Source organism: Camelus ferus, chromosome 1, assembly GCF_009834535.1.
Source record: "Camelus ferus isolate YT-003-E chromosome 1, BCGSAC_Cfer_1.0, whole genome shotgun sequence".
NCBI classification, from domain to species: Eukaryota; Metazoa; Chordata; class Mammalia; order Artiodactyla; family Camelidae; genus Camelus; species Camelus ferus.
In genome coordinates, this window is record NC_045696.1 from 84,064,883 (window position 1) to 84,090,589 (window position 25,707).

At 37.2% G+C, this 25,707-nt stretch overlaps 1 protein-coding gene across 1 annotated transcript in view; it reads left to right on the forward strand.

The window, feature by feature from the left end:
- The window catches only part of WDR49 (WD repeat domain 49), a 121,682-nt gene that overhangs the window by 15,987 nt on the left and 79,988 nt on the right, over positions 1 to 25,707 (forward strand). Inside the window, exons 2-5 of the mRNA XM_032484883.1 lie at positions 8,659 to 9,099; positions 14,244 to 14,420; positions 15,275 to 15,449; positions 24,318 to 24,485. Of these exons, the coding sequence (XP_032340774.1) occupies positions 8,659 to 9,099; positions 14,244 to 14,420; positions 15,275 to 15,449; positions 24,318 to 24,485 (961 nt within the window). The remainder of the gene's footprint in view (positions 1 to 8,658; positions 9,100 to 14,243; positions 14,421 to 15,274; positions 15,450 to 24,317; positions 24,486 to 25,707) is intronic.

Here is a 25,707-nt window from a genome sequence, read left to right on the forward strand (position 1 = left end):
ATTGAGGCAAGTGCAACAGAATGAAGCATGAGGAAGCAGCATGTTAATTTTAAATTTAATTATAGGAACTGGGCAAAGGGTGCATTTTGATAGTGTATCCTCATTCAGCTGTCACAGAACATTACCCCAAAAGCATGCTGAATATTTGACAGAAGAAATACTATTTTTGGTGAAGTGCTTAATAAAACTAGCAAGTTCTTGGGAAAATAAGATTCTGAGATCCTATTAGAAGCTATTTTTTATATAGAGGAAAGGAAGCAGTGCAAAATTCTAATTATCCCAAGGGTCGGGGCAGGTGGTGAAAAAGTTTTCAGACTAAAGAGGATTTCTGGTCTGTGCAAGATTTCAGTTCATGGAATGTTTTTGACATGCTTAAATGCTAAATTCAGTTTGAAATTAGGCAAAATAATAGTGTGATTTTTTGTGATCTTTTTACTTCTGGTAACCTAGAGCCACATGTCATCTGTTGTGATCAGCATTCTTGGGCTCCCTACTGCAGTGTAAGCATTTGAAGAGCATAGACCTCCACTATCTTATTCAGAGCTGGTGCTAAGTGCTTAGAATAGTGTTTGGCACAGATCAGGCACTTAAGAAGTATTTGTTGAACGAATGAATAAAAGAATCTGCCTCATGCTACCTTGTATGGTGTACATGCTCAATATATATTTATTAATAGATAGATCAGTGGATGGATGGATGGATGGAAATATTTCTCTAAGTGGCTCACACCTCACCATTTGATTTTCAGAATCTGAAAGTAAATATTCACTAACGGGTAAGGGCAGTGAAACTTGGATCAGAGACATGTTAACCTACTACGAGCTTTGACAAAGGAGAAAATACCCAGGTTTCTGACCAAGTTGGATTATGCTCTTTCCATTGTTTCAAAGTGGGACTTGTATTCTAGTCTTGGGCAAATCCCTGTTTCGTACAGAGTTAGAAGAAAAATTTCCTTTCCTCATTTCATGATAAAATATTGCTACAGGAAAGAGTTATGGAAAAAACTCACATAAATAACATTTCTAAGAGCTGGCAGATTTTGAAAGAATTGAGTGCTTGCTTTGGGAATGTTTGCTCTGTTTTGCCAGCAAGTATGTAAATGTTCAGGCTTCCTGGAAGTGATTTTTAGAAACTGGTTGATGACTCTTAAGAGGAGTGTGAAGACCCCAGCTTGGTGCGGGTCTTGGGTATAGGCGGTCTCATACTTTGTTAATGGAAATGTAAATGTGTTCAGTCTTTTGGAGGAAGATTTGGCAAAATACATCAAAAACTTCAAGAATGTGCAAATTCTTTGACTTAGCAATTCTCCTTCTAGGGAATTTCCCTCAGGAAATAACTGGACGGCTAAGCCAAAGATATATGTGCAGAAATGTTTGTTGCAGGGTTGCTGATATGAAAGGGTAAAGCACTGGGAACAACTGAAATTTTTAATACATTGTATGCCTTCTCCATAGAAAACTGTGTGGCCATTAATATATGTTGTGCAAGGCAAAGCTTCATGGTTGATGTAAAGTGGAAAAGGCAGGACACAAAGATAAGGAAATCATGACACCATTTGGTAAATAATGCACAGTATTTCTATTCCTGTCTAGGAAAAAATCTGATAAGCTGATGCCATTATGAGGATTTTAATTTTGGCTTATCTATATTTTGTTTTTTCTATACTAAACATGAATTTTTTTGTGTAAAAATAAATGATTTTTAAAATGTGTTGGCACACTCACATGTTGCTGATTGAAAGCATCTCTTTTTGATGAAACAAGGGCTGTCAGTTTTCTTAAAAAGGGTATACTTTTGGAAGTTTACACTTCGGTTTAGTGCTCAGGTTTTATATAAGTTACAGTGAAATCCAAATTTTAACAAAGCTCAAAAGCTGAAGGGAATTTTACAGAATTCATGCTTTTTTTTTTTTCTTTAAAAATAAAAGATGGGTCACAAGAACTGACTGTAGCTGCAGAAAATGCTTTCTAGGCAAAAGGAAATGATTTTTTAAATATTCTTTGAAAAAGAGTCAGGAAGACAGGAAGATTTTCTAAAGGTCTAAAGTTGTGCTTGCTAAGAAAATCAACCAGACATTCTGGGTACATTTCTTGCAAGAACAGTTGAAGGCAATAGCTGGTTATTTTCTCACTCAATAGTTACATAGACATAGCAAAATAAATTTATTAATATTATCTTAGTAAAGGCTGAATGAGAATATGTTTTCTAATGGATCGTACATGCTTCTCTTTTATTAAAAGAGGAGTTCTAGTAGATGCAGGGGTACTTTTTATCTCAAAAAGACTGGACAGAGAATCGTGACTAATAGGAGTGAAAGGGTATACTTGAAAACACTATTAGGTAGTTTTTATTTGGAAGGCCTACATTCAAATTGGAACAAACTGTCTGTGGGAAGAACATTTTATTAAAGCCATACTAATTAAATTTTCAGTTGAAGGGACTGAGAATTAATTATTTTGTGCTCTATGTTTTATATTGAAATCCAATTTCCTAAATTCTTAATATTTCCCTAGCTATACTAAACATATGCTTGTGAATTTAACTTGATGTGAATGTGTCTTCAACAGGAATAAATAATGTTTAAATAAAATTGTTCAATGTAAAGAGGGCCTTATATACAGATTATCTTACTGAACCCTCATTCAAACCCTGGAGAGGTTCTGACTGGCCTGTGGTCATGGCAAATGCAGGCATAAAACCCAGATGCTAACTGAATTAGTACTAATTTAAATATATATGCATATGTGTATATGCGTGCATAACTAAATATATATCTTAAAATATGGCTGAAAGATAAATTATTTTGCCACTTAATGCTGAATCTAATATAGTTTACAACCAAATCATGGTATATGCAAACTCATTTTTAGAATGAAGGATTTTCTTCTTTCTTTCTATGGAGTTATCTTCCGCCAAGTTCAGGATGGAAACTTCCAGCTCACCTAAAATCCACAGAGCCCAGTACAAATGGCTCAAGATAAGACAGAAGCTGTAATTACTCACGGTGATGAAATGTCATACTTGGTTGTGGGAAATAGTCTTGGTTTCTGAAAACAGGTTAACTTTTCTTTCCCTGGGCTCACTTAGGACAGTGTTCTGTTTGTGCCTTTGAGAAAGGACAGCTGAAACAGTGTGTGCAGTTGCTATTTCATACTAAGGCAGCATCCATCGTCTGTCCCTGTGACAGCAGTGGTCATGGAAACGGAAGGCTTCAGACAACACTGTTAGTGGACACAGTCTTCTGACCCAGTTGGATCACTTTTAGAACCAACCAGTTAGCAACTGGCCACCTCTGATAGGAAGGACTGATTTACTGAAATTAGTAATTGTGTACACTTCCAGAGCCTTACACACACACATACACACACACATCAACAAACAAATTTTGCTTCATCTTCAGGGAAGAGTCTTTGCTGGCATGATGACTCCATTTATAGTCCTTTTATTCTTTAAGCCCTTTAGCAGCCAGTTAATGTTTATTGATTATAAATTACTGGACTCACATTAAATGACACCATATGGTAGATATACATTAAATTAGCAACTAAACCTGATAGCACCTCTAAGATTTAGTTATTATTGTCCCTATTTAGAGGTGCAACAACTGAGGCTGAAGCTTAGAGCTCCAAGTCTGCAATCCCACAGTCTCCCTACCACGGCTGTGGTATGTACAATATACTGGAATGAACAGATGAATTCTAGTCCTGGAATCTTAATGGGAGCCACTGATAAAATGAGAATGAATTGTGTGGTAAAAGTCAATGCATTTACAATTTTAAGCTTGAGTAAAAAATTTACATACCTTAATTGTACATTTAAGAAATGTATTAAAGCTGGCATATAATAGAATTAATAAACATAAGCCACACATCAATCAAGGCATAATGCTTCTTGAACAAGTTAGAATTTTTTAAGTAAAAGCAAATTCCTAAATTATAACGGAAGATATGGCAAAACCATGGTTTTATTTTCAAATTGAAAACAAAAAAGCTAATGAGTGAACAATCAGTAATAGAATTGTCAAGTATATCATACAATTGCATTTCTCTGTCACATTTCATAAATTGGAAGCATTTCTCAAATCTTCCCCTAGTGCATAGTGGCATTATTAATGTGCAGAAAATTATGAAGTTGATTGTGTATGTTACCTTGGGGAAGAAAATTTGTTTTCTTCTTTGTTTATGGTCTATTTGCAATTCCATATACTAGGATAGAAAAAAAGAAGTTGTCTTGGTGTTGTCAGTCAGAACAGTTTTTCATTCGTAGAAATAAAAATAAATTACAAAACTCATAGGAAGAAAATACTTTAAGATTCAGCTTTAAAGTGTTTTTTGTTAAAGGGATAATGACATAGATTGGAGGGTTGATTGATGTCATTATGCAATAGTTTAAAATAAAAGATCAACGTTGACTTAGCTTTCAGAAACAGTTTGCAGTTTTGGCTCAGATGGAGTGTTTTTTAAGATCAAATTTCTTTCTGTACTCTTAAAATCTGGGTCACTGAAAATTTTCCATCTATCTAAACTCTTTAAACTGAAAATAATTTAACAAAGATAAGAATGATGGACCTCTGAGTAGTTCAAAGGGCTAGATACCAATTATTTCTCAGAAAGTTAATTTAATTAATTAAACTAACTTCTGTTGAATGCTTGATTGATTACTTAGTTCTTGCACAAATGATATCTCAGTCTTTTTTTTCTTCATTAAGATTATATTTTTAGAGCAGTTTTAGGTTCACAACAAAATAAAGAGGAAGGTACAGAGATTCCTCATATTCTCCCCACCCTGACCCATGCATACCCTCCCCAATTATCCGCATCCCCCATCAGCGTAGTACATTTGTTACAATTCATAAATCTACTTTGACACATCAAAATCGCCCAAAGTCCACAGTTTACATTAGGGTTCACTCTTGGTGCTTCTATGGGTTTAGACAAATGTACAATGATATGTATCCATCATTATGGTAGCATTCAGAGTAGTTTCACTGCCCTGAAAATTCCCTATGTTCTGCCTATTAATCGTCCCCCACTTCTCTAATCCCTGGCAACTATTGATCTTTTCACTTCCTACATAATTTAGCCTTTTCTAGAATGTCATGTAGTTGGAATCATACAGCATGTAACCTTTTCAGATTGGCTTCTTTCAGTTAGTAGTATGCATTTAAGTTTCCTCCATTTCTTTTCATGGCTCAATAGCTCATTTCTTTTTAGCACTGAATAATATTCTGCTCTGTGGATGTGCTGTGGTTTATTTATCCATTCACCTATGAAGGACATCTTGGTTGCTTCCAAGCATCGGCAGTTATGAATAAAAGCTGCTATAAAGATCGGTGTGCAGGCTTTCCTGTGGATATAAGTTTTCTAATCCTTTGGGTAAGTGCTAAGGAGTGTGATTGCTGGATCTACATATGGTAAGAGTATGTTCAATTTTGTAGGAAACCACTAAATTCTCTTTCAAATTGAATTTACATTCCCACCAGCAATGTATTAGAGTTTCTGTTGCTCTACAACCTTGCCAGCATATACTGTTGTCAGTGTTTCCGATTTTGACCATTCTAATAGATATGTAGTGATATCTCATTGTTGTTTTCATTTGTACTTCCCTGATGATATATGATGTGGAGCATCTTTTCATATGCTTACTTGCCATCTGCATATCTTCTTTAGTGAGGTATCCATTAAGGTCTTTGATCCATTTTTAATTTGATTGTTTGTTTTCTTTTTGTTGAACTTTAAGAAATTCTTTGTATATTTTGGATTAATTTTTTATCAGATGTGCCTTTTGAAAATATTTTCCCATCTATGGCTTGTCTTCCAGTTCTCTTGACATTGTTTTACATTTTAATGAAATCCACATTATGAATTCTGTCTTTCATGGGTTGTGCCTTTGGTGTTGCATCTAAAAAGTCATCACCAAAATCTAGGTCACTTAGGTTTGCTTCTATGTTATCTTCTAGGAGATTTATAGTTTTATATCTTACATTTAGGTTTGTGATCTATTTTGAGTTAATCTTTGTGAAGGGTGTAAAGTCTGTGTCTAGATTCATTTTTTACTATGTGATGTCCAGTTATCTCAGCACCATTTGTTGAAAACCTTATCTTTTCTTCATTGCATTGCCTTTGGTCCTTTGTTAAAAATCAGTTGACTATATTTATATGGGTCTATTTCAGGGCTCTCTATTCTGTTTTACTGATCTAATTGTATATTCTTATGCCAATACCACACTGCGTGGGTTACTGTAGTCTTATAATAATATAATAAGTCTTAAAGTTAGATAGAGTCACTTCTCCGACTTTGTTCTTGTCCTTCAATATTGTGCTATCTCATCTTGATCTTTGGCCTCTCTATATAAAGTTAGAATCAGTTTGTCAATATCCACAAAATAACTTGCTGAGATTTTTCCTGGGATTTCATGGAATCTATAGATCATCTTGGGAAGAACTGAGATCTTGCCAATATTGAGTCTTCCTATCTATGAACATGGAATATCACTCCAGTTATTGATTTTGTTGATAGGAGCTTTTAGTTTTCCTCATATAAATATTATACACATTTTTGTTAGATTTATATGTGTTTCATTTTTGAGGATGCTAATGTAAGGTGGTATTGTGGTCTTAATACCAAATTTGACTTGTTCATTGCTGGTTATAGGAAAGCAGTTGACTTTTTTATATTAATCTTGTATCCTGCAGTCTTGCTATAATTGCTTATTAACTTCAGGAGTTTTTTGTTGATTCCTTCAGATTTTCTAGTAGATGATCATGTCATCTGATAACAAAGACAGTTTTATTTCTTTCTTCACAATCTTTATACTTTTATTTGCTTTTCTTGTCTTATTGCAGTAGATCTTTGAGTACGATGTTGAGAAGCAATGGTGAGAGGAAGATATCCTTGCCTTGTACCTGATCTTAGTAGGAATGCTTCAGATTTCTTACCATTAAGTATATTGTTAGCTGTATGTTTTTGTCAGATATTCTTTATCAAGTTGAGGAAGTTTCTTTCCATTTTTAGTTTACTGAGAGTTTTTATCATGAATGAGTGCTGAATTCTGTCAAATGCTTTTTCTGCATCTATTGATATGTCAGTTAACCTTCATAATAATTTTCTTGAGGTTGGTATTTTGCTATAACCACTTTACAGATGGGAAAATTAAGCTTCAACAGTGAAGGAACTTGCCAGTACTTCCCACAATTTCTGGTGGAACCAGGATTAAACTTACAGTTGTTGGACCTGCTCTATAATATGCTGCTTCCTAGTGCTTACTGTCAGTTCTGACTCTTTGGCTCTGAGGAAATAGACTCTCTCATTATGAAGGACACCAAACTAAACAGCCTATTAATTTATGTACTTACTTGAAATACAGATGATTCTCATCATTCACAGATTCTGCATTTGTGAATTTGCCTGCTTGCTAAAATTTATTTGTGACCCCTAAATCAATACTCAGGACACCTTCGTGGTCATTCACAGACATGTATACAGTTGTAAAAAGTTGCCATCTTCCAGCGTGTCTTTGCCATGCTGAACGCAAACACGGTGACACCTGTCTTCTTATTCTAACTCTTGTACTGTAAACAAGTGTCCTATTTGTGCTCTACTTAGTTCAGGTTTTTGCATTTTGTGCTTTTTGTTGGTGATTTCACTGTTTAAAAAGGGCCCCAAAGTGTAGTGGTAAAGTTTTGTCTAGTGTTCCTAAGTGCAAGAAAGCTGTAATGTGCCTTATGGAGAAAATATGTGTGTTGGATAAGCTTCAGTCAGTCATGAGTTATAGCGTGTTGGCCATGAATTCAATGTTAATGAATTAACAATATATATTAAAATGTCTTCAATGGAATCAGATGTAAAACAAAACTATGAATTGATCTGCTGATGAAAATACTGTGACCAGAGGCTCACAGAAACCTAACTCTGGATTTCCCATAGGAGCAATGCTTCAGTATCTGCTAATTTTGTGTTTGCAGAGACTTTATAGAACAAAACTACCATGAATAACAAAAATCAGCTTATAAAGTTTCACTGTTTTTGTAATGGTGTCTTCTTCATAGAGGGGACTCCTTGCCCTTGGATTAAAGTTTTGCTGTGATAAAATTTTACTGGCTGTCCTATACTCTCTTCAGGGATTCACCCATTTTCTCTAAACCGCTACATTTGCTTCTTACTGACGGGATAACAAATTACCACAAACTTAGTAGCTTAAAACTCACAAATTTATTATTTTACAGTTGTACAACTCAGAATTCCAAAATGGGTTTTGCAGGGCTAACATCAAGGTGTTGTCAGGGTTGTCTTCCTTCTGGAGGTTCTGGGGGATAATCTGTTTCCTTGCCTTTTCCAGCATCTAAAGGCCACCTGCATTCCTTGGTTCATAGCGCAGCATCACTCTGACCTCTGCATCCATCATCATATCAAACCTGTGACTCTCCTACCTCCCTCTGCTAATTATAAGGACATTTGTAATGGAGGATGTCAGCTTGTGGGCCTGTCAATTATTTGCTGCTCAGCCCAAACTCACTTAAGTATAGCACTGTCATAAAGTAGAAGATATTTTTCTTTGCATCTTGGAAGAAATGCTGATTAGATCCACCTTTGGGGTAGCACAATGCTCTGGTACTTAGGATGCTTTCACTGTTGTCTTGTTTTTATTCCTGTTTCTAGCCCGCAGAGCCACGTCAAACCATTTGTATGTCCAGGGAAGAATTTATGCAGAGGATGACAGAGGTTGTTGGTTGGAGCACAAAGGAAGCATATGGAGAGCTCTTTGATAAAGTGGATGTGGCCCAGGATGGCTTCATTAATTGGGACAAGCTGACTTCATTTATGCTGTTAGCCCTCTATGAGAAAGATGAACAAGCAAAAGCAACTGTGGCTCCACAGTGGAAAGACCTTGAGTTCCTCCCAGTGAAACACAAAGACACCATTCAAAAAGTAATTTTCTTAAGAAGTTCAAGCCGTTATCTGACCATCAGTAAGGAAGGTTTATTAGGAATCTGGGGAGAGAATTTAAAGCTGCAAGAAACGCTTCCCATCACTTCTGATGCCACCAAGCTTAAACACCTGTGGGTGACAAGTATGGTTTCTCTGGAAAATGTAAACAAGGTATAGTCTTTATAAATAAACGTATGGCTTGTAAAAGGGGGGAAATGAAGGGACAGGGCTCTGATCAATAGCAAGTATAACACTAGCTGTGACAGAGAGCTGCATTAGTCTTCTGTACCTCTCATCTGACCTGGACGGAATGCAAGTAAAGCCAAGTGAGTTAGTCTATTCCCCAAGCTGTTATGTTGTGTGCCTTTAAATGACAAGGCTGATAGCAACTCAGATTCTTGGCTCTGTCCCAAATGTGGCATGCTGCAGGACTAGCTGATAAGACCTTTATGACTCCATAGATTTTTAGCAGAGTCATGGATCTATCTGCAGAGCTGAGAAGCTGCATCAGTGGACAGCATGGCTCAAAGCAATTTCAGGAAACTGCTTATCTGATTTTGACCACTGAACTAGTCAGTTTCTTAATTTTAATGGGTAGAGACCATGCAGTTCAAATATCCTCATATAAATATACCTATGAGCAAGATAACATACTGAAAGGAAAATTAGTTTGTGGGGGAAGAATGCAGCCTAAAGAATCCATATTCTTAGTATTTTCACATTAAGTAGATGGTAAATTTTACTATGGAAAATTGAAGTGCACACACAAGCAGAGATAACAGCATTAAGAACCAATATCCACTCTTAGCCATTTTCAATTCATAGCCAGTCTTGTTTCAGCTACATCTCCCCTCTTTTGAAATCCAAAACATCCAATTATTTAATATGTAAATACTTTATTATTTCTAAAAATGCCTCTCTTTTTAGCATAACCATAATATATCACATTTAATATCAATAGCAATAATTCCTTAATACCATCAAATATCCAACCATGTACCTGTTTCCTTGTCTTAAGATTTTTTGATAGTTTGTTAATCGTTTGATAGTTTGTTTGAATCAAGATCTGAATAAGGTTCAAACATTATGAATGGTTGATATATCTTTTTTGATCCAGACGTTTTCTTCTATCTCTTCTTTATTCTTGTGTTTTGTTGTTCTTGTTGCTGTTGCTGTTTTTGTTAAAGAAACTAGGTGTGTGTCCTTTAGAGTTTCTCAGTCTAGATTTCACAGATTGTATTTACATGGAGATGTTTAACTGGGCCACCTGCTCCCTGTGTTTTCAGTAAATTGGTAGTCAAGTCTAAAGTCTTGATGGTTTGTTTATATTGGAATAGATGTTCCTCAATCAGGAAGCATGAAATGCCTGGTTCTTTCTCTTCTTGGGATGTTAACAGTTACTGCTGACTATTCCTAGATCCATCGATTTATTAAGGGTTGCAAGATGACGATATTCTAATTTCATCCTTTCCTGTTTCTTTAGAAATACCTTTATAAAAAGAAATTCCCTTTGTCAATTATTTAGCCATCATGTAAAACAAATTGTATAACAAAGGCAGAATAAATGCTTAATTCTTTACTTTTATTTAGCAGTATTCAAAATAATTAGCTAGTCTTTTAATATCCTCTAAAGATGAAAATGAATACTACTATCATTATTGTTATCAATACCAATACAAACTCATAGGTTTAAATTTGATTTGTTTAAACCCACTGAGTTATTATCCTCTACCAAAAATTGTGCCATCTTTGGATAATGGAACTAATACAAGTCAATGTCTGAGTCTTTTTTGATATAACAATAGCAGTCGTTGAAAGCTCCTTTGTTTGCTGGTATGACAAGATGTTCTAGGATCATCTTGTGTATCTATTATTCTGGGCCTAGAATCAGCCATTTCTCTAAAGAGCCAGATTCTTTTAAGTGGGAAAAGTATGTTCTACTGCTTAGACCCATAAAGAGTAATCATTATCATCATCGTACGCTCTAATCTTCTTCTCAAGATCACCATGAAGGAAATAGTATTCCCCCTTCAAAAATGAGAGACTGGGCAAGGAGATATTGTTTAATTTGACCCAGTCACACAGGATGTAATCAATGTTGCAAGATCTGTAAACCAAGGCAACCTGATTTCAGAACTTGTGCTTTGCTGCCTCAATGGTGACAGCCGACGTTATATCCAGCTCTTTCTTAAGGATCTGGTGTTAATGTTTAGCTAGTAGGGATTAAAAGATGGTTCTAGTTCAGACATTGTTTGTATATGTGTATAGCATTCTGTTATTATCATGTAATGTTTGTACTGCTATATTATGTAATGAATATGTTGCACTGTTTCTGCTTTCTGGGACTGATAACTAAATCTTAGCCTTTCTTTTGTACTTACTTAACATAAAAGCCTAAAGAATATTGCTTTTTTTCTTCTTTTTTAAAACAGCCTTATTGAAATACACTGCACATATGAAAAGTGTCCAAGCTGACAGATTCTAATCCATATTTATAACTGTGAAAAATCAACAGTACAATGAAAATAATGGCTACATTTATCACCCTCAAAAGTGTCCGTGTGTCCTTTTGTAATTCCCCCCCTCCAGTCCCTCCCATCCTTCCTTGCCAGGTAACAGATAAGATAAGCTTTCTGTCACTATAGATTAGTTTGCATTTTCTAGTCTTTTATGTAATTGGCATCATACAGTGTGTACTTCTTTTTTGTCTGATTTCTTTAACTCAGCATAATTATTCTGAGATTCATCTATGTTGTTGGATATATTAGTAGTGTATCATTTTATAGTTGTGTAATTAATATTCCATTGTGTGATGTAGCACATCCTTACCAATGCTTGGTATGATCAAGATTTTTTCTCTTAATTTTGGCCATTTTAATAGGTTTGTATTTTGTCTTATTGAAGTTTTAATTCACATTTCCCTAGTGTCTAATAATGTTGAGCATATTTTCATTTGCTGATTTGCTACCTGTATATTCTCTTTGGTGAAGTGTCCGTTCAAATCCTTTGCCCATTTTTTCATTGGGCTTATTTTGTGATTACTGAGTTTTGAGAGTTCTGTCTATATTCTGAGTCCATGCATTTATCAGATGGATAATTTACAAATATTGTATCCCAGTCTGTGCTTTGTCTTTTCATTCTTGTAACACTGTCTTTGGTCATTTCATTTTCAGATTGTTCATTGCCAGTGAACCAATAGGTTTTTAAAAGTTATCATATATCCTGCAACTTTGCTGAACTCATTTATCAGTTCTAATTGATTTTGTTGTTATTGTTGTCAAGTTGTCTTCCTTAGGATTTGCTTTATATAAGATCATGCCATCTGCTAATAGAGATTGTGTAACTTCTTCCTTTCCAATCTGCATACCTTTAATTTCTTTTTCTTGCCTAATTTCCCTGGCTAGAATCTCCAGCACAGTGTTAAACAGAAGTGGTGAGAGTGAATGTCCTCATCTTATTTCTGATCTGAAGGAGAATACATTCAGTTTTTCACCATTAAGTGTGGTATCAGCTGTAGGAGTTTTTGTTGGTTGGTTGGTTGGTTTTGGTACATGCTCTTTATCAAGTTTCTATTCCTGGTTAGTTGAATATTTTTATTATGAAAATGCATTGGCTTTTGTTAAATGCTTTTTTGTATCTACTGAGGTGGTCATACAATTTTTGTCCTTTATTCTATTAATGTGGTATATTACAATAGCTGATACTTGTTTAAGTTAAACTAACCTGGCATTCCTGGTGTTGGGAGGAAGAAATTTTCCTCCATCCTTTTAGGTTCTTTTGGTTGGGCTAATAATTAATTTGACATGAGACAGATTAATGGGGGAAAATCAAACAGAAGTTTAATAAAACATATACACAGTAGAGACCCAGGAACACTGAGTAACTCACCAAAATGGCTGAAGCCCTCACCTAGAATGCCGTCTTTAGCAAAGACCAAAGATGATGTTGCGGTGGTGGTTTGAGATTTCAGAAGGGATGAAGGCAATTCACATGAAGATGGAAAAGCAAATGTTTGGTATACAAATGTTTGCTGGGCCCTGCAGAGACACCGGGACACTGAGTGGACTCTGATCTCTCGGCCTTGGTAAGTGGCTGCCACCACACCTGGCCCTTATTCTGTGCAGATGTTTTTGGTAATAGCTCTATTCTGGGTACAGGCCCTTTATCCAAATTCTTTAGGCAGCTAAGGCAGAAGTAAAAAGGAAAAAATGCCTGAGTCTTCTGTTTGTTAAAAATGATCAACCTAAATTAATCCTCACACTGAAGAGACAGTTTTGCTCCCTTACACTGGTGTAAATGTTACTTGCTCATGGTGTGTAATCTTTCTCATATGTTGCTAGATTCTCTTTGATAGTATTTAGCTGAGGATTTTTACATCTGTATCCATTAGGAATATTGGTCTGCAGTTTTCTTGTGATAAGTTTTTATGTGGTTTTGGTATTTGGATATTCTGTCCTCATAAAATGATTTCGGAAGAGTTCCCTCCACGTCTAATTTTTGGACAAGTTTGAGAAGGATTGGTGTTAATTCTTTAAATGTTTGGTAGAATTTATTAATGAAAAGCCATCTGGGCTTGGGATTTTGTTTGTGGGAAATTTCTTTTGATTACAAAATCAATTTTTTTTTTTTCTTACTTGTTATATGTCTGCTGAGATTTTCTCTTTCTTCCTCAGTTAGTTTAGGTAACTTTTGTATTTCCAGGCATTTGTGCATGTTGGCTTACAATTGTTCATGATATTTTCTCATAATCCTTTCTTATTTCTGTAAGGATGATGGTAATGTCCACTTTTTTATTTCTGAATTTAGTAATGTGTGTCTTCTCTCTTTTTCCCCCTCCTTGGGTTAGTCTAGATAAATTTTCTTAGTTTTATTGACAAATTTATTTACCCTTTATTAAATAGCTTTTAGGATTTTATCTGACTTAGGAAAGTTATTTACAGAGTTTTTATCAATTAATTTCTGTGAAAGCCTCTGCTTATCTCATAAAACATGGTTTGCAAAGTTTCTGGTATGACTGTGTGATGCTGTAGCTCCTCCTGTCTGTCTCTCCTATGTGATTAGTTGTCTAGTCTCCCGTGGATGGAAGAGCTTGATGGGTCTGTGAAGTGGGAATAGAGAAGGAAGCACATTCAAATAGGAAAAGTTTTTTTCCTGGCTAGAGTCCAAAGTTAGAATGCTGTACTTCTGTAATACAGTTACGGGCCCTCAGGGGAAAATGTCAGATTTGGTGCTAACATTTGCATGTGTGCTTTTCATATTGATCTCACTAAATCCATCAGAAATGCTTTCTGATTTTCTACTTTGCTGCTTTTTAGATAGCGGTGGCTTTTACAAGTAAAGAGATTTGTTTCTATGATCTGCTATCCAAAGAAGAATTTCCTTGTCAATATAAACTCCAAGGCCTGAAAGGAGCACCGGTTTGCATGGATTATTGGTATGACCCTCTTGATGCCAATGAATCAATTCTTTCTTTTGGGGACATCACTGGAAAGGTAAGTGAGGGAAGGATAAGATTGAACACTATGGACTTAATCATCAAACTGTAGCTCAAAACAGAAATAGCATGCAATGAGCAAGACCTTCTAACTGAACTACATTATAGAGTATAAGGCCACACATCTTGGACATGAAAAAGATGGATTAGGTCACACTTCCTCTTCTTGCATATGAAAATCAATCTTCATTGTAGTTTTCTTGCCTGTGTATAGTCCCCTTTTCCTTATTTAGAAAAAAATATTTGCTAGCTTTTTCACCATAGGTTGCTTAATCTAGTAGACCTCAGTATTAATAAACATTTAATATTAAATGTCTAAAGTTATCTCTCATAACTCTTTCAAATTGATTATTCAGATTTTCATTCATAAGGTTTCAGGCTTCTCAGTAGCAGACTCTTGGGAAAGGCTTATTTCTTGTATCATGTAACAAAGGGATGGATGCATCAGAGAGGGCAGCCCTGAAACCCAGACACTGCACACGATGATTTCTGTCTTTCTATCAAATTCTACCCTACCTCTGAAAAATTACTTACTGAATGGCATAGAGCATGCCTGTGAATGCTGAAATAGTCTAATTTGTACAATTTCCTTTCATAATTGTGTAAGCTCATCATTCTCACTGTTTTTAATGACAAGTATATCATAAAAGCAAACAAATAAAATGCCCTTGGTAACTGCCTTACCAACCTTGTAGCGTAATGTCTTTTAATATAACTGCCTGCATCCTTTAAATAATATCAAGAAATTCCTATTAATTCAATGTCTGTTCCTTGTTAATCTTAAAGAACATGGAATCTTCTTGCAACAATTACCCTACCCATGTTTGTTTTTCTTTCCATGTCTCTCTCAAGGTTCAGATAATTTCTTTCACAACAGCCTTGATTTCCCTTTTCGAGCGTCCTGCTAGTGCGTGTGAAGATGAAGAGGCAACCGTGACCATTAACTGGGCAGAGTTGCTCTCTGGACGTCACAAATGTTGCCGTACATTAGCACACAAACTTCATCTTGGAGACTGGGTCAGGCAAGGTACTGAATTTATTTGTTTTTTAATTTTATTTATCTATCTGTTTATTTATTTATGAAGCATGGTTGATTTACAATGTTATGTTAGATTCAGGTGTACAGGAAAGTGGCTCAGTGGTTATGATTATATAACATCATAAACCTCCCAGTCCCTGAAGAAAATTTAGATGCCTCACATGCAAATCACATTTATATGTAAACTGCAAATTAAAACAATTTTCTTAGGGCAGGCAGTATGTCCTTTATTCTCCTTAGTGTCCACTATAACACAGTACGATGCTTCATACAACTTTCCCTTTCTTCTGATTATAAGCAATTTGATTTTGATGTGCCTTAGTTTTTTTGATGTGTGTGTCTGTGTGTGGGCCTGTGTGTTTATGCTGATTGGAATTCACTGAGATTCTTGGGTATGTGGATTTATAGTTTTCATTAAAATTTGAAAATTTTTCTATTGTTATCATTTCCAAAGTTTTCTGCCTCTCTGTCTCTCTCTTTTTTTTTCTTCTGAGACTCTCACTATTTATATGTAAGATGCTTGATATTGTCCCACAAGTTATGGACGCTTTTTCATCTTTATTCAGCTGCTTTTTCTTTTTAAATCACTATACTTTAGTTTAGTTAGACATAGAAGACATATCTATGTCTTCAAGTTCCTGGATCTTTTCTTCTGAGGTATTGCAGAGGGGTTTCAAAGGGTGAGTGAGGCTGCTTCTGTGGTTCAGATGGGTCAGGATACCCCGAGGCTACTGCCTTAGTTGGGGGAGCCCTGCAGAGTCCTGTGGTGTGGGCTGTACCCAGTGGAGCCATGATATGAGCGGACCACTTCAGAAAGCTGCGGTGGGGGTGGGGCCACTGCCATGGCATGGACAGTACCTGTGGGGGTGACACTGCTATCCCAGGGAGTCTGGAAACCAAGAGGATTATTCTTAAGCCTTAAGTTTAATGGAGTTTTCCCTGTTAGGTTCTGTGTTTACTTGAGACCTCTCATCTCTTTTATCTTTCTTCTTTCTTTTGGAATGGGAATGCCTATCACATGCCTGCTCCACGGTTTGGAAGCACATAACTTGTTTAGTTTCACAAGGAGTTCACAGCTTGGAGAGGAATTTGCCTCAGGACGGGTTGACTGTATCCTGAGTCTTACCTACATCTGGTGTAGATAGTTCGATGAGATTTCAACTTAGACTTCAGAGTCATTGTTGGAATGAGTTAAGACTTTTAGGACTGTTGAGATGTATTTTACATGTGAAAAGAACATGATTTTGGGAAGAAGGGCAGGGGCAGAATATATGGGTTGGATTTTTGTGTCCCTGCACTGCAAATTCATATGTTGAAATCCTAACCCCTCAATATGATGGTATCAGGAAGTGATGGCTTTGGGACATGATTAAGTCATGAGGGTGTGGCTCTCATGAGTGGGGTGGGTTAGTGCTCTTATAAAAGAGACTCCAGAGAGCTCTCTCACGTCTTCCCCATGTGAGGACACAGTGAGAAGTAGACCAACTATGAATTAGGAAGTGTGCCCTGACTGGACACCAAATCTGTCAGCACTTTGATCTTGGACTTCCCAGCCTCCAGAACTGTAAGAAATAAATATTTGTTGTTTAAATCACTTGTTCTCTGTATTTTATTACAGCAGCATAGATGGACTAAGACATTGGATAAATGTTATTACAAAACATTTTAAAAGAAAAGAGATAAACCAGTGGAAATCATACTAAATATTGGTTGAGTTCTTTTTTTAAATAGGGGTTTACTTATTGTTAAAAGAAAGTGGTTGGGGTGAGAAAAACATATTTACAAATAATGTGTAGTTTAATACTCTTATGAATGGCTGTTGAAGAAAATGCAGTAGCAGAGAATTCAAACAGGAGAAAATAAAGTGTATGGAAAGATGAAGTATCTGTATAAGACTTTCTTTTCTTTTGAGTTTTAGGTTTGAAGCTCAGGTATCTCTGAAAGGGAGATCTACTTCAGTCCTAAGCAATGGATGAGTGCCTTCGCCCAGATTTAGTCACTGGGACTAGAAGCTTAAATACAACTTCTTTTTTGGTTTGTTTGCAGCTCAGTTATTTCACTATGAGAAGGGAGTGATACAGGAGAAATGTGGGGTGTGAGAGGATGGCCATGTCCAAGGTCCCAGGCGAGTGCCCCATCAAGTGAGGGTCTTTAGCTTTGCACAGGAAGGAATGCAAAAGCGAGCCATAGTTGAGTAAAAGCAGATTATTCAGAGAGATACATACTCCTTAGACAGTGCAATCTGGCTCGGAAGGCAAGAGAGGCCATGAGGTATGGGGTTGGGTGTTTAGTTTAAAGTAAAAGAAGATACACATCCATAGACAGAGTGCAGGCCATCTCAAAAGGCAAGAGAAAAGGCCACACGGTGCGGGGTTGTTAGTTTCTATCAGCTTGGTAACGTCATATGCTAGCAAGTGGAAGGATTATTCCAACTACTTTGGGGAAGGGGCAGGGATTCCCAGGAACTGGACCATCACTCACTTTTTGACCCTTTATGGTCAGCCTCATAACTGTCATGGCACCTGTGGGAGTGCCATTCAGCACGTTATTGTATCTCAATGAGTGTATAATGAAGCTCAGGGTCTACTGGGAGTTGAATCTTCCGCCATCTTGGTGCTAATTGCTGTGTCATTCTTTGAATAGTTGTGCCCTGCCCCCTTCCCTCCTGTCTCAGGAGAATGGCTGAAATGAGGAAGCAGGAAGAAGAGGAAGGCAGGTTGGAGTCAGATATAGGACAGTGGACTTCGTAGTGATTATGTTCCTTGGCTGCTGGCAAGACTTACTCTGTCAGCGGCAAGCAAACAATGGCTGCTTTCATTTGATACTCTTTTTACCCCAGCAGAATGAATTGATATTCTTAGACCTCCTCAAGAAATATTTTTGCTGATTTCCTTCTCAATATAAGGATAGAATATACAATTGAGGAAAGAAACTAATACATGGACAAGTTTGGGAACAGTGTTCCACTGAAGCTAAGGATAAAATATCTGTACAACTGAAATGTCAAAGGGAACACTCAGTTTCAGACATAAGAACATTAGCTTACTGCTTTCAGATAAGGTTCAGACTTATTTAAATCTTTGACAGAGAAAATGTTTTCATCTTGTCTGAGTGGTTCTGTGTTATATCTTAATGGAAAAATAATTACGTTCTGAAAGGCCTGGAAAGAAAGTACAGAGATTTGGGGAAATAGTGGCAAGACGCAAATTCAAAAGATGTCTTAAATCTCAGAAAATTATTATTTTTTTTTTGGTCCCAAAGAATTGCCTTCTCTTATAGACAGTACCATTGGAAACCTTAGAAACCAGAGATTGGAAGTTCAGCTATGGAAAGAGTGAGCACTAAATTGCCAACAATAAAAACGATTGCTTTTTTAATTCTGTTGAAAGGTGTTTTGCCCTTTTTGTTCGACCATGGCTAGGAGAAGGTATGAGACAGTTTGAACTGATAAAATCACTAATTGCTGAGCTCATTAGTGGAGCCATGCCAGGGAGCTGAGACCACAGACAGCAGGTTGTTTCTTTCGGGAGCCTTTGTAATTGATGGGGACTAAGTTTGGAAGAGAAGCCAGATTTAGTGTCTTGCTTGTGTGCTTTTCCACTTCCCTGCATCTAAATCAGTCCTCCAGAAAGAAATGATGCCCCACTGAGTCAGTGGGAACACGCTGCCCGTCCTGCCAGTTTCCTCACTGTGTTTAAAGCACTTGAAATCAGCTGTGAGCCAGTGGCCCAGGTTTGAAGTAAAAGGCCACTTCCTGCAGCTTGTTCCATAGTGTGGTGGAAGGGTACCCACCGTAGCGTGAACGTAGGGTCTCATCGGTATTTCAAAAAGTCATTACATGAATTGCATTATTATTTTTTAATGTGCCTCTCAGTGCTGAATTAGATGTATTTTGATTTTTAAAAATGGAATAGAGTTATTCTTTCTGATCTTTCCTCTTTGAAATGAGAGTTGCTCAGAATGTGGAGAGCCCTGTGGTGGTCTCAGAGAATGGGACTCCAACTTCAAAATAAGAAATGCAACTAAAAATAAGCTCCCTCAGACATGAGAATATCAAAGAAAGTCCAAGGGAGGGAGATTTCCTAAGTCATATGACTCAGAAATTAGAGGCCTGAAAAGTGATATTAAGAATTCCTATTTCGAAGTGGCCCAGTTTCCTACCCTGCTAGAGCTTCCATCTGGCAAATGGTGGAGTAGCCTCATTCTAGCTTACTCTAAGTGCACTTCATAGCACTACTTACTTAGTTTTTAGGTATCACTTTTTCAAATCACTTTTCCCACATTAACTAATTGCTGTTACACAGGATGATTTTGACAGCAAAGCGAAGGACAAGGATCGATGACAGCTTCCCTTAATGCCCTTTTTATGACTAAGGGGCAAGAAACTGGAAGAGTTGAAAGTTAGCATCTTAATGGGCAGACATGATCAAATTGTCTCCCCCGCAAATATTATATGAAAGTAACTTAAAAATACTTCTTTACCAGTCCTCAAACTCACTGAGAATATTAAAAACAAGTTATTTTATCCATTCATTCCATTCCCTAGCTTGATATTTTAAAAACTTTTCCATTGTAACTCATTTCCTTTCCTCTCTTCAAAAAGTGAAGAACACATTTTTATTTATGAGGTAATCTGATTTTAAGGAAATGGCTTTACTTTCACCTTCTACCCGGGCACTCTCAAGAGCTCTGGCATTCTGCAGTTTAATCAGAAACGAGTTATATCTTGGTTGAGAAATAAAGTGTGAATTGTTGAGCCTCCAATATGTAAACACTACAAGTCCATAAATGTCACTTGCTAACTTCCAGATTCAAATCTTAAAGCAATACTTTAAATACCAGGGCAGAATGTACTTCTTTATATGTCTGTCTTTATGGCCTCAAAAGTAAAGATGATAACTTACATATAATGTGGGAACATCTGACAAAGCAATTTCCTGAGTGGAAATGCTTTATTTTGATTGTACTGTAATGATATTATGGAGTTTCCATGGATTGGAAGATATAATTTTAGTGCTGTGGTGCATACTTTACATATTATAATATTGCTTTTCTGAGTCAAGTTTAATAACCCTTAGCATTTTCTGTAAACAAAGAGAGATTTTCAGTGAGGTGGCTCTTGATGGGGGCCCTTGTCATCACATTTTATACTGTTGGTACTTCTGGTAAAGTAGCAGGGTTAGAGCAGCAAGCGATCAGCAACCTCTGTGCTCCTGAAATTAATTGTTCTCCAGTGATGCTCAGAGGACTCAGTTTTACAGGAACTGATTACTTCTTCCTTCCTTCCTTTCTTCCTTCCTTCCCGCCTCTCTCTCTCTCTCTTTTTTAAGAAGGAAAGAGTAGATAAGAAAAAAGGATGCAGTGCAAGAGGACATAGGAATACTGTTCCTAGGGGGATAAGTGGCAATAAAAAATGAAGAGATCAGGAAAGACTCAAGATGAAGTGGGGGCTTGGTCTCGGACTGAGGGTGTGAGGGAGATGGATGTAGTTGATAATAGAGAGAACCTCCGATCAGGTAATAGAAAGAACCTGGCTTGCATACGGCAGCGTGGCTTAGTGGAAAAGAGGGATGCAGAAGCACAAAACAGAAAGCTCACAGCCAGACAGGGCTGGGCTCAATCTCATGTCCGTCTCCAGTTACGGCTTTTGGACTGTCTATTTCTTCATCAGTAAATTTTGGTATACCTACCCAAAAAAAGATGATTACAGGGTGAGAACATTTGGCATGATGCCTGGTAATGGAAGGGATTCAAAAATTATCCTAATACAATTAATATAAATAATTCATAGACTGAGGGAGATTACATGATGGGATAAGAGCAAGAAACACACTGTCCCAGTGAATTCTAGACAGAGGGGAGAAATAGAGCCTTTAGCAGTCCTTCTGTGTTTCACAACACACTGTATGGTGAATTATTCTGTTTGTTTAGAGCTCTGTGAGGTTCCCTTTTTGAAACTCTCCTTTGCATGATCCCAGCCCCGCTATTTTCCTTAGATACTGTGTTCCAGCGTTGAGCAGGAGAACCTCAGCATCGAAGGTCAGTTAAACTCATTTACTTTAAAGTAGTAGAAACCAAAAAGAAGCCCAGAGTGAGCATGGATTAACACAAAGGTTATACATCATTGGTAACAGAAATTTTAAGCATCGCTTGAAAAAGCAGGTGCAGTGTTTCACAGTCGCAAATGACTTGGTAGCTGGAGATTTACCAGCTGAGTCCTTCAGCTCTGTCATGGCCGGGCTTCATGAGTAGAGGTTGGGGGGGGGGGTTTCCTCAAATCCTGATATTTTGTACAGAATTTTGTGTGTGTACACATCTTTCTGGTAGAGAGGGTCTACAGCTTTCATCAGATTCCCAAAGGGGTGTTTGGCCTCCCAAATTTGAAGAGTTCTGGTTTAATTCTCTCGAGTGTGGCAGGACTCCACGGAATGTATTCTAGTGTTTCGCTGCTTTAAGTGTGGTCCTAAGACAGCCTCAGCGTCACAGCGGGGGGTTGTTAGAAATGCAGCGTCCTGGGTTTACTGAATGAGAGCCTGCCTTTTAACGCTGATCTCTCCAGTGACTGGTGTGCATATTAACACAGAAGCCCTGTTCCAGCTGTCAAGAGATCAAGCCTGGATTTTCACTCTGATTCTGCCAAACATTAGTGCCTCGAGCTTGGTGTTTTAATATTGCGTGTTATATAACAACATCAAACTACCAAACTCGGAGTCAGGGTGCTTGGGCTCTGGTCCCAGGTTTGACAACAATCAGTTGCTGACTTTGGCCAAATCTTTGAACCTGTGTGGGTCTCTATTTCTTAGTCTGTAGAATAAAGGAGTAAATTAGTCTACTTTCAGCTATAAATTCTGGAGGTTACCTTTTGTTCCCCCCCATATGTGTTTTGTCACCACGTATTTAGTGAAATGTTGTCTTTCTGTCAAGGCTCTCCAAACGTCTTCTAAACCCTGCAGCCCATGCTGGTTTCTTTCTTTTTAGAACTTCTAGTATCCTTTGTATGCCAAAGTTTTCTGTAATTGCTTGGTTTGCATGTCTTTCCTTCCAAGCTTGGGGCCATCCAGACTCTGTCTGTTTCTTCTCTTGCTAACTGTATCAGAGCACAGGGCACATGGTAGATGCCTAGTAAATCTTGGAAGACTGGATGCCGTGTTTTGAGAGAGGATGTCTCAAAGTGACACAAGAATAGTCTCAATTTCATCAATTTGGTTTTAAATTGGTCATGCTAACCCATTTATTTCATTGTGAGGTAGATATGAAGTATGTGAAATTAAGCTGTTCACATAATGTCAGTATCAGCTCTTAAATGAATAAGCCCTGGTTGCTTTTAGAAGCGATTGTCTTAATAGAATAAGCTGGAGGGAAAGAATGTACTAAGCTATACTTCTGCCTGTCAGAATTCCCTTCCCTTAAGTCATTCGGAGATGTATGTATTCATACATATGTACACATATATACATATGTATACACACATCTAAATAAAGCAAATTAAATTCTTTCACCAAAATAATAAAACTTGCACGTCAGTTGCTAATAAGTTAGCTTGCCAATTGCAGCACAATCAACAGTACAGATAGTGTGGGGCTCACTTGGAGGATGAACTTTTAAAAGACCCTTAAACTAGTAGAGGACATAAGACTCGTGTTAGAGAAAAGAAAGACTTCATTACTCACAGCATGAGTATCAGCTTATTTGTGTCAGTTCCTCTTGAGACTCAGGTCCCACTGAGGCAAGACAGATGGTCAGAGACGAATGCCTGCAGGGTCGTGTTACAGGAGAGGAACCCACGAGTTTAGAGAATCTGAATCCTCTACAGTGGACAGGACGCATGCCTGTCTTTTGCTCCAGACTTATTCTCGGTGGTAAATTTGTCTACCACTTGCTGCAAAGGGAGACACGATCTCTGTATTCTAGGATTGTGTTTCCTGTGCAAACATCCTTGACAAGATAGTGTGGAACAAAGAGCAGTGAGGGATTAATCTCATAAGAAGCAAAGGAATGCTAGTGATAGATACCCTGAGAACTTGTATTCCAAGAGTGTCACTCTTGATTCTATGTAATAATCAGATCAGAAACATTTCCAAGAGCCATTCTGTTAAAGCAGCTTTTCTTAAGCTATACAAAGGGACAACGTCCCTCTTTGTGTGAGGCAGAAATTTAATCATGAGGTCAAATTAGAAAAACTAACACAACATTATAAATCAACTGTATCTCAATTAAAAAAAAGGAATCTTTCAACTTAGGGGCACAGATCACTGTCTTAGCAAAATGCAAAAGGGACCTGCTGCCATCGAACCACAAAGGACATGGTGGTTTGAAGGTTGGTGGGAGAGTTGGTCTTTTGGAGCCTGTGAGTCTGACAGGAATGAATCTTGGCATTGCATTGAGTCCTGGCCACCCCTCTCTCAAACATTCTAGACCAATCAAAACATAAATAAACCAGTAGTTTGGGCATGAGCTGGACCTTGTGAGCAGCAGATGGTTGCTGAGCTCCCGTCTGCCTGTTCCAGGCCCAGGAGGCCCAACCCAGCAACTTGGCCAGTGACTTATATCTCCAGAATCCCATATGATTATTGTGATTAATATTGTTTCCTGCCCTGTGTTCTAATTAAAAATGATTTTTTAAAGGTATCCTTAGAGTGGAGGATAAGTCTGAATGCAGACTTTGCTGTAATTTTTCACTGTAAGTTCTTTGGTGGGAGAGAGGGTTAGTGAGGTTTTGTAAGTATCAGGTTGTGTCATCAAAATCTGAGTTTAATTTTTAACTTGATGTATGGAATCGATTCCAGTTTGCCTGTATCTTGTGAGAAATCAACTAAAGATTGTTTTCCTGTTCTGTTTTTTTTTTTTTTTTATCAGTTACTTACAATGCATCTTTAGATGCTATCATTTCTAGTACAACCAGCAGTACTAACACTGTGGTGATGGCTTGGAGAGAGAAATCAAAAAAGCATCTGAGAATGACATCCTTCAACATTGCCCAGGGCATTAATGCTTTCGATTACCACTCTCGGCTCAATTTAATTGGTATGTAAAATACATCATGATAACTATGAAGGACTCGTAAATGGGCTGGGATGCATATTTGTATGCATGGAGCCTCTTCAACTGGTTGCTTTATTGCAGAGAGACCAACTCAAGCAGCTCACTTTTATTACCTGAGAATGTTTGATAATGATGCATTATGAAGGGCAACATACATAAACTACATTGGGGTGAAAATATGAGAAAGTGCCCCAATGCTTTAATGAGTCTTTTTATTAGAATTGATGGGGAATGTAAAGTGATGCAGAGAAAGAAGACTTTGTGCAGCGTCTGCCATTCTGCCATCCTCCTGATATCACCAAATGCTCAACCCAAACAAATACATCACTTTCCTTGTGCACGTGCATGTGCGCACATGCACACACATGTGCGTACACACACCGGCTCACTAGAGAAATGCAAATTATAGTACGTTTTTCAGTCATCTTTTAGAATACACCTCTAATGGTTTTTGAAAAATTGCAGATTTCCCCTTTAGTGTGTCAAAGGAGAGTTCTTTGATGTAAATTTTAGCTGAAGAAATAAGCTAGAAAGGTTTTCAAGTATTAACTAGTGAAATAAAATATTAGATATTTTGAAAGCTGATAATTTAATATGTATATATTAGCTCAAAAATTGTAAAAAGTGTGTTAAAAAAACTAATATGGTAGTTACAGAGAATGAACATATATGGACCTACAAATTGGGTCATATTAACCCTCATTCAGAAGTTATCATTCATATAAAAAGTATTGCTATCAGCTAGGGGGCTGAGTCGCTAAAATTCCCAACAATAATAGCTGACAATCATGGTAAAAGAGACCTTGATTTTGAACTCAGGAATATGTCAACATCAAACTTTCAAAGAGGATTGTAGATTTATTAGACAAAGCTAGAAGAGTTAGTGAGCTGAGTTTGGAAGGACTCAAATATCAAGCAATTCATTGATTCATTGATTAATAATTTCAGCCCCTTTATACTGACCACTTGTATCTGTCCCAGTGCTGAAATCACATATTACTACATGCAGTAATATTTAGGGTAACATTTATCAATTATCTTTTTGATTTCATTCTGTGAGTTAAAGGCTTGAAACGAAAGTGGATTCACCATCTCTCGTTGCTATAATTTATACGTGTATACTGGGGTATTAATCAAAACAGGGGTGTGACCTTTGAGGCAGCTCCTTAAAGGTGTGTAGGTTCAGCTCCACAGTCAGCCCTAA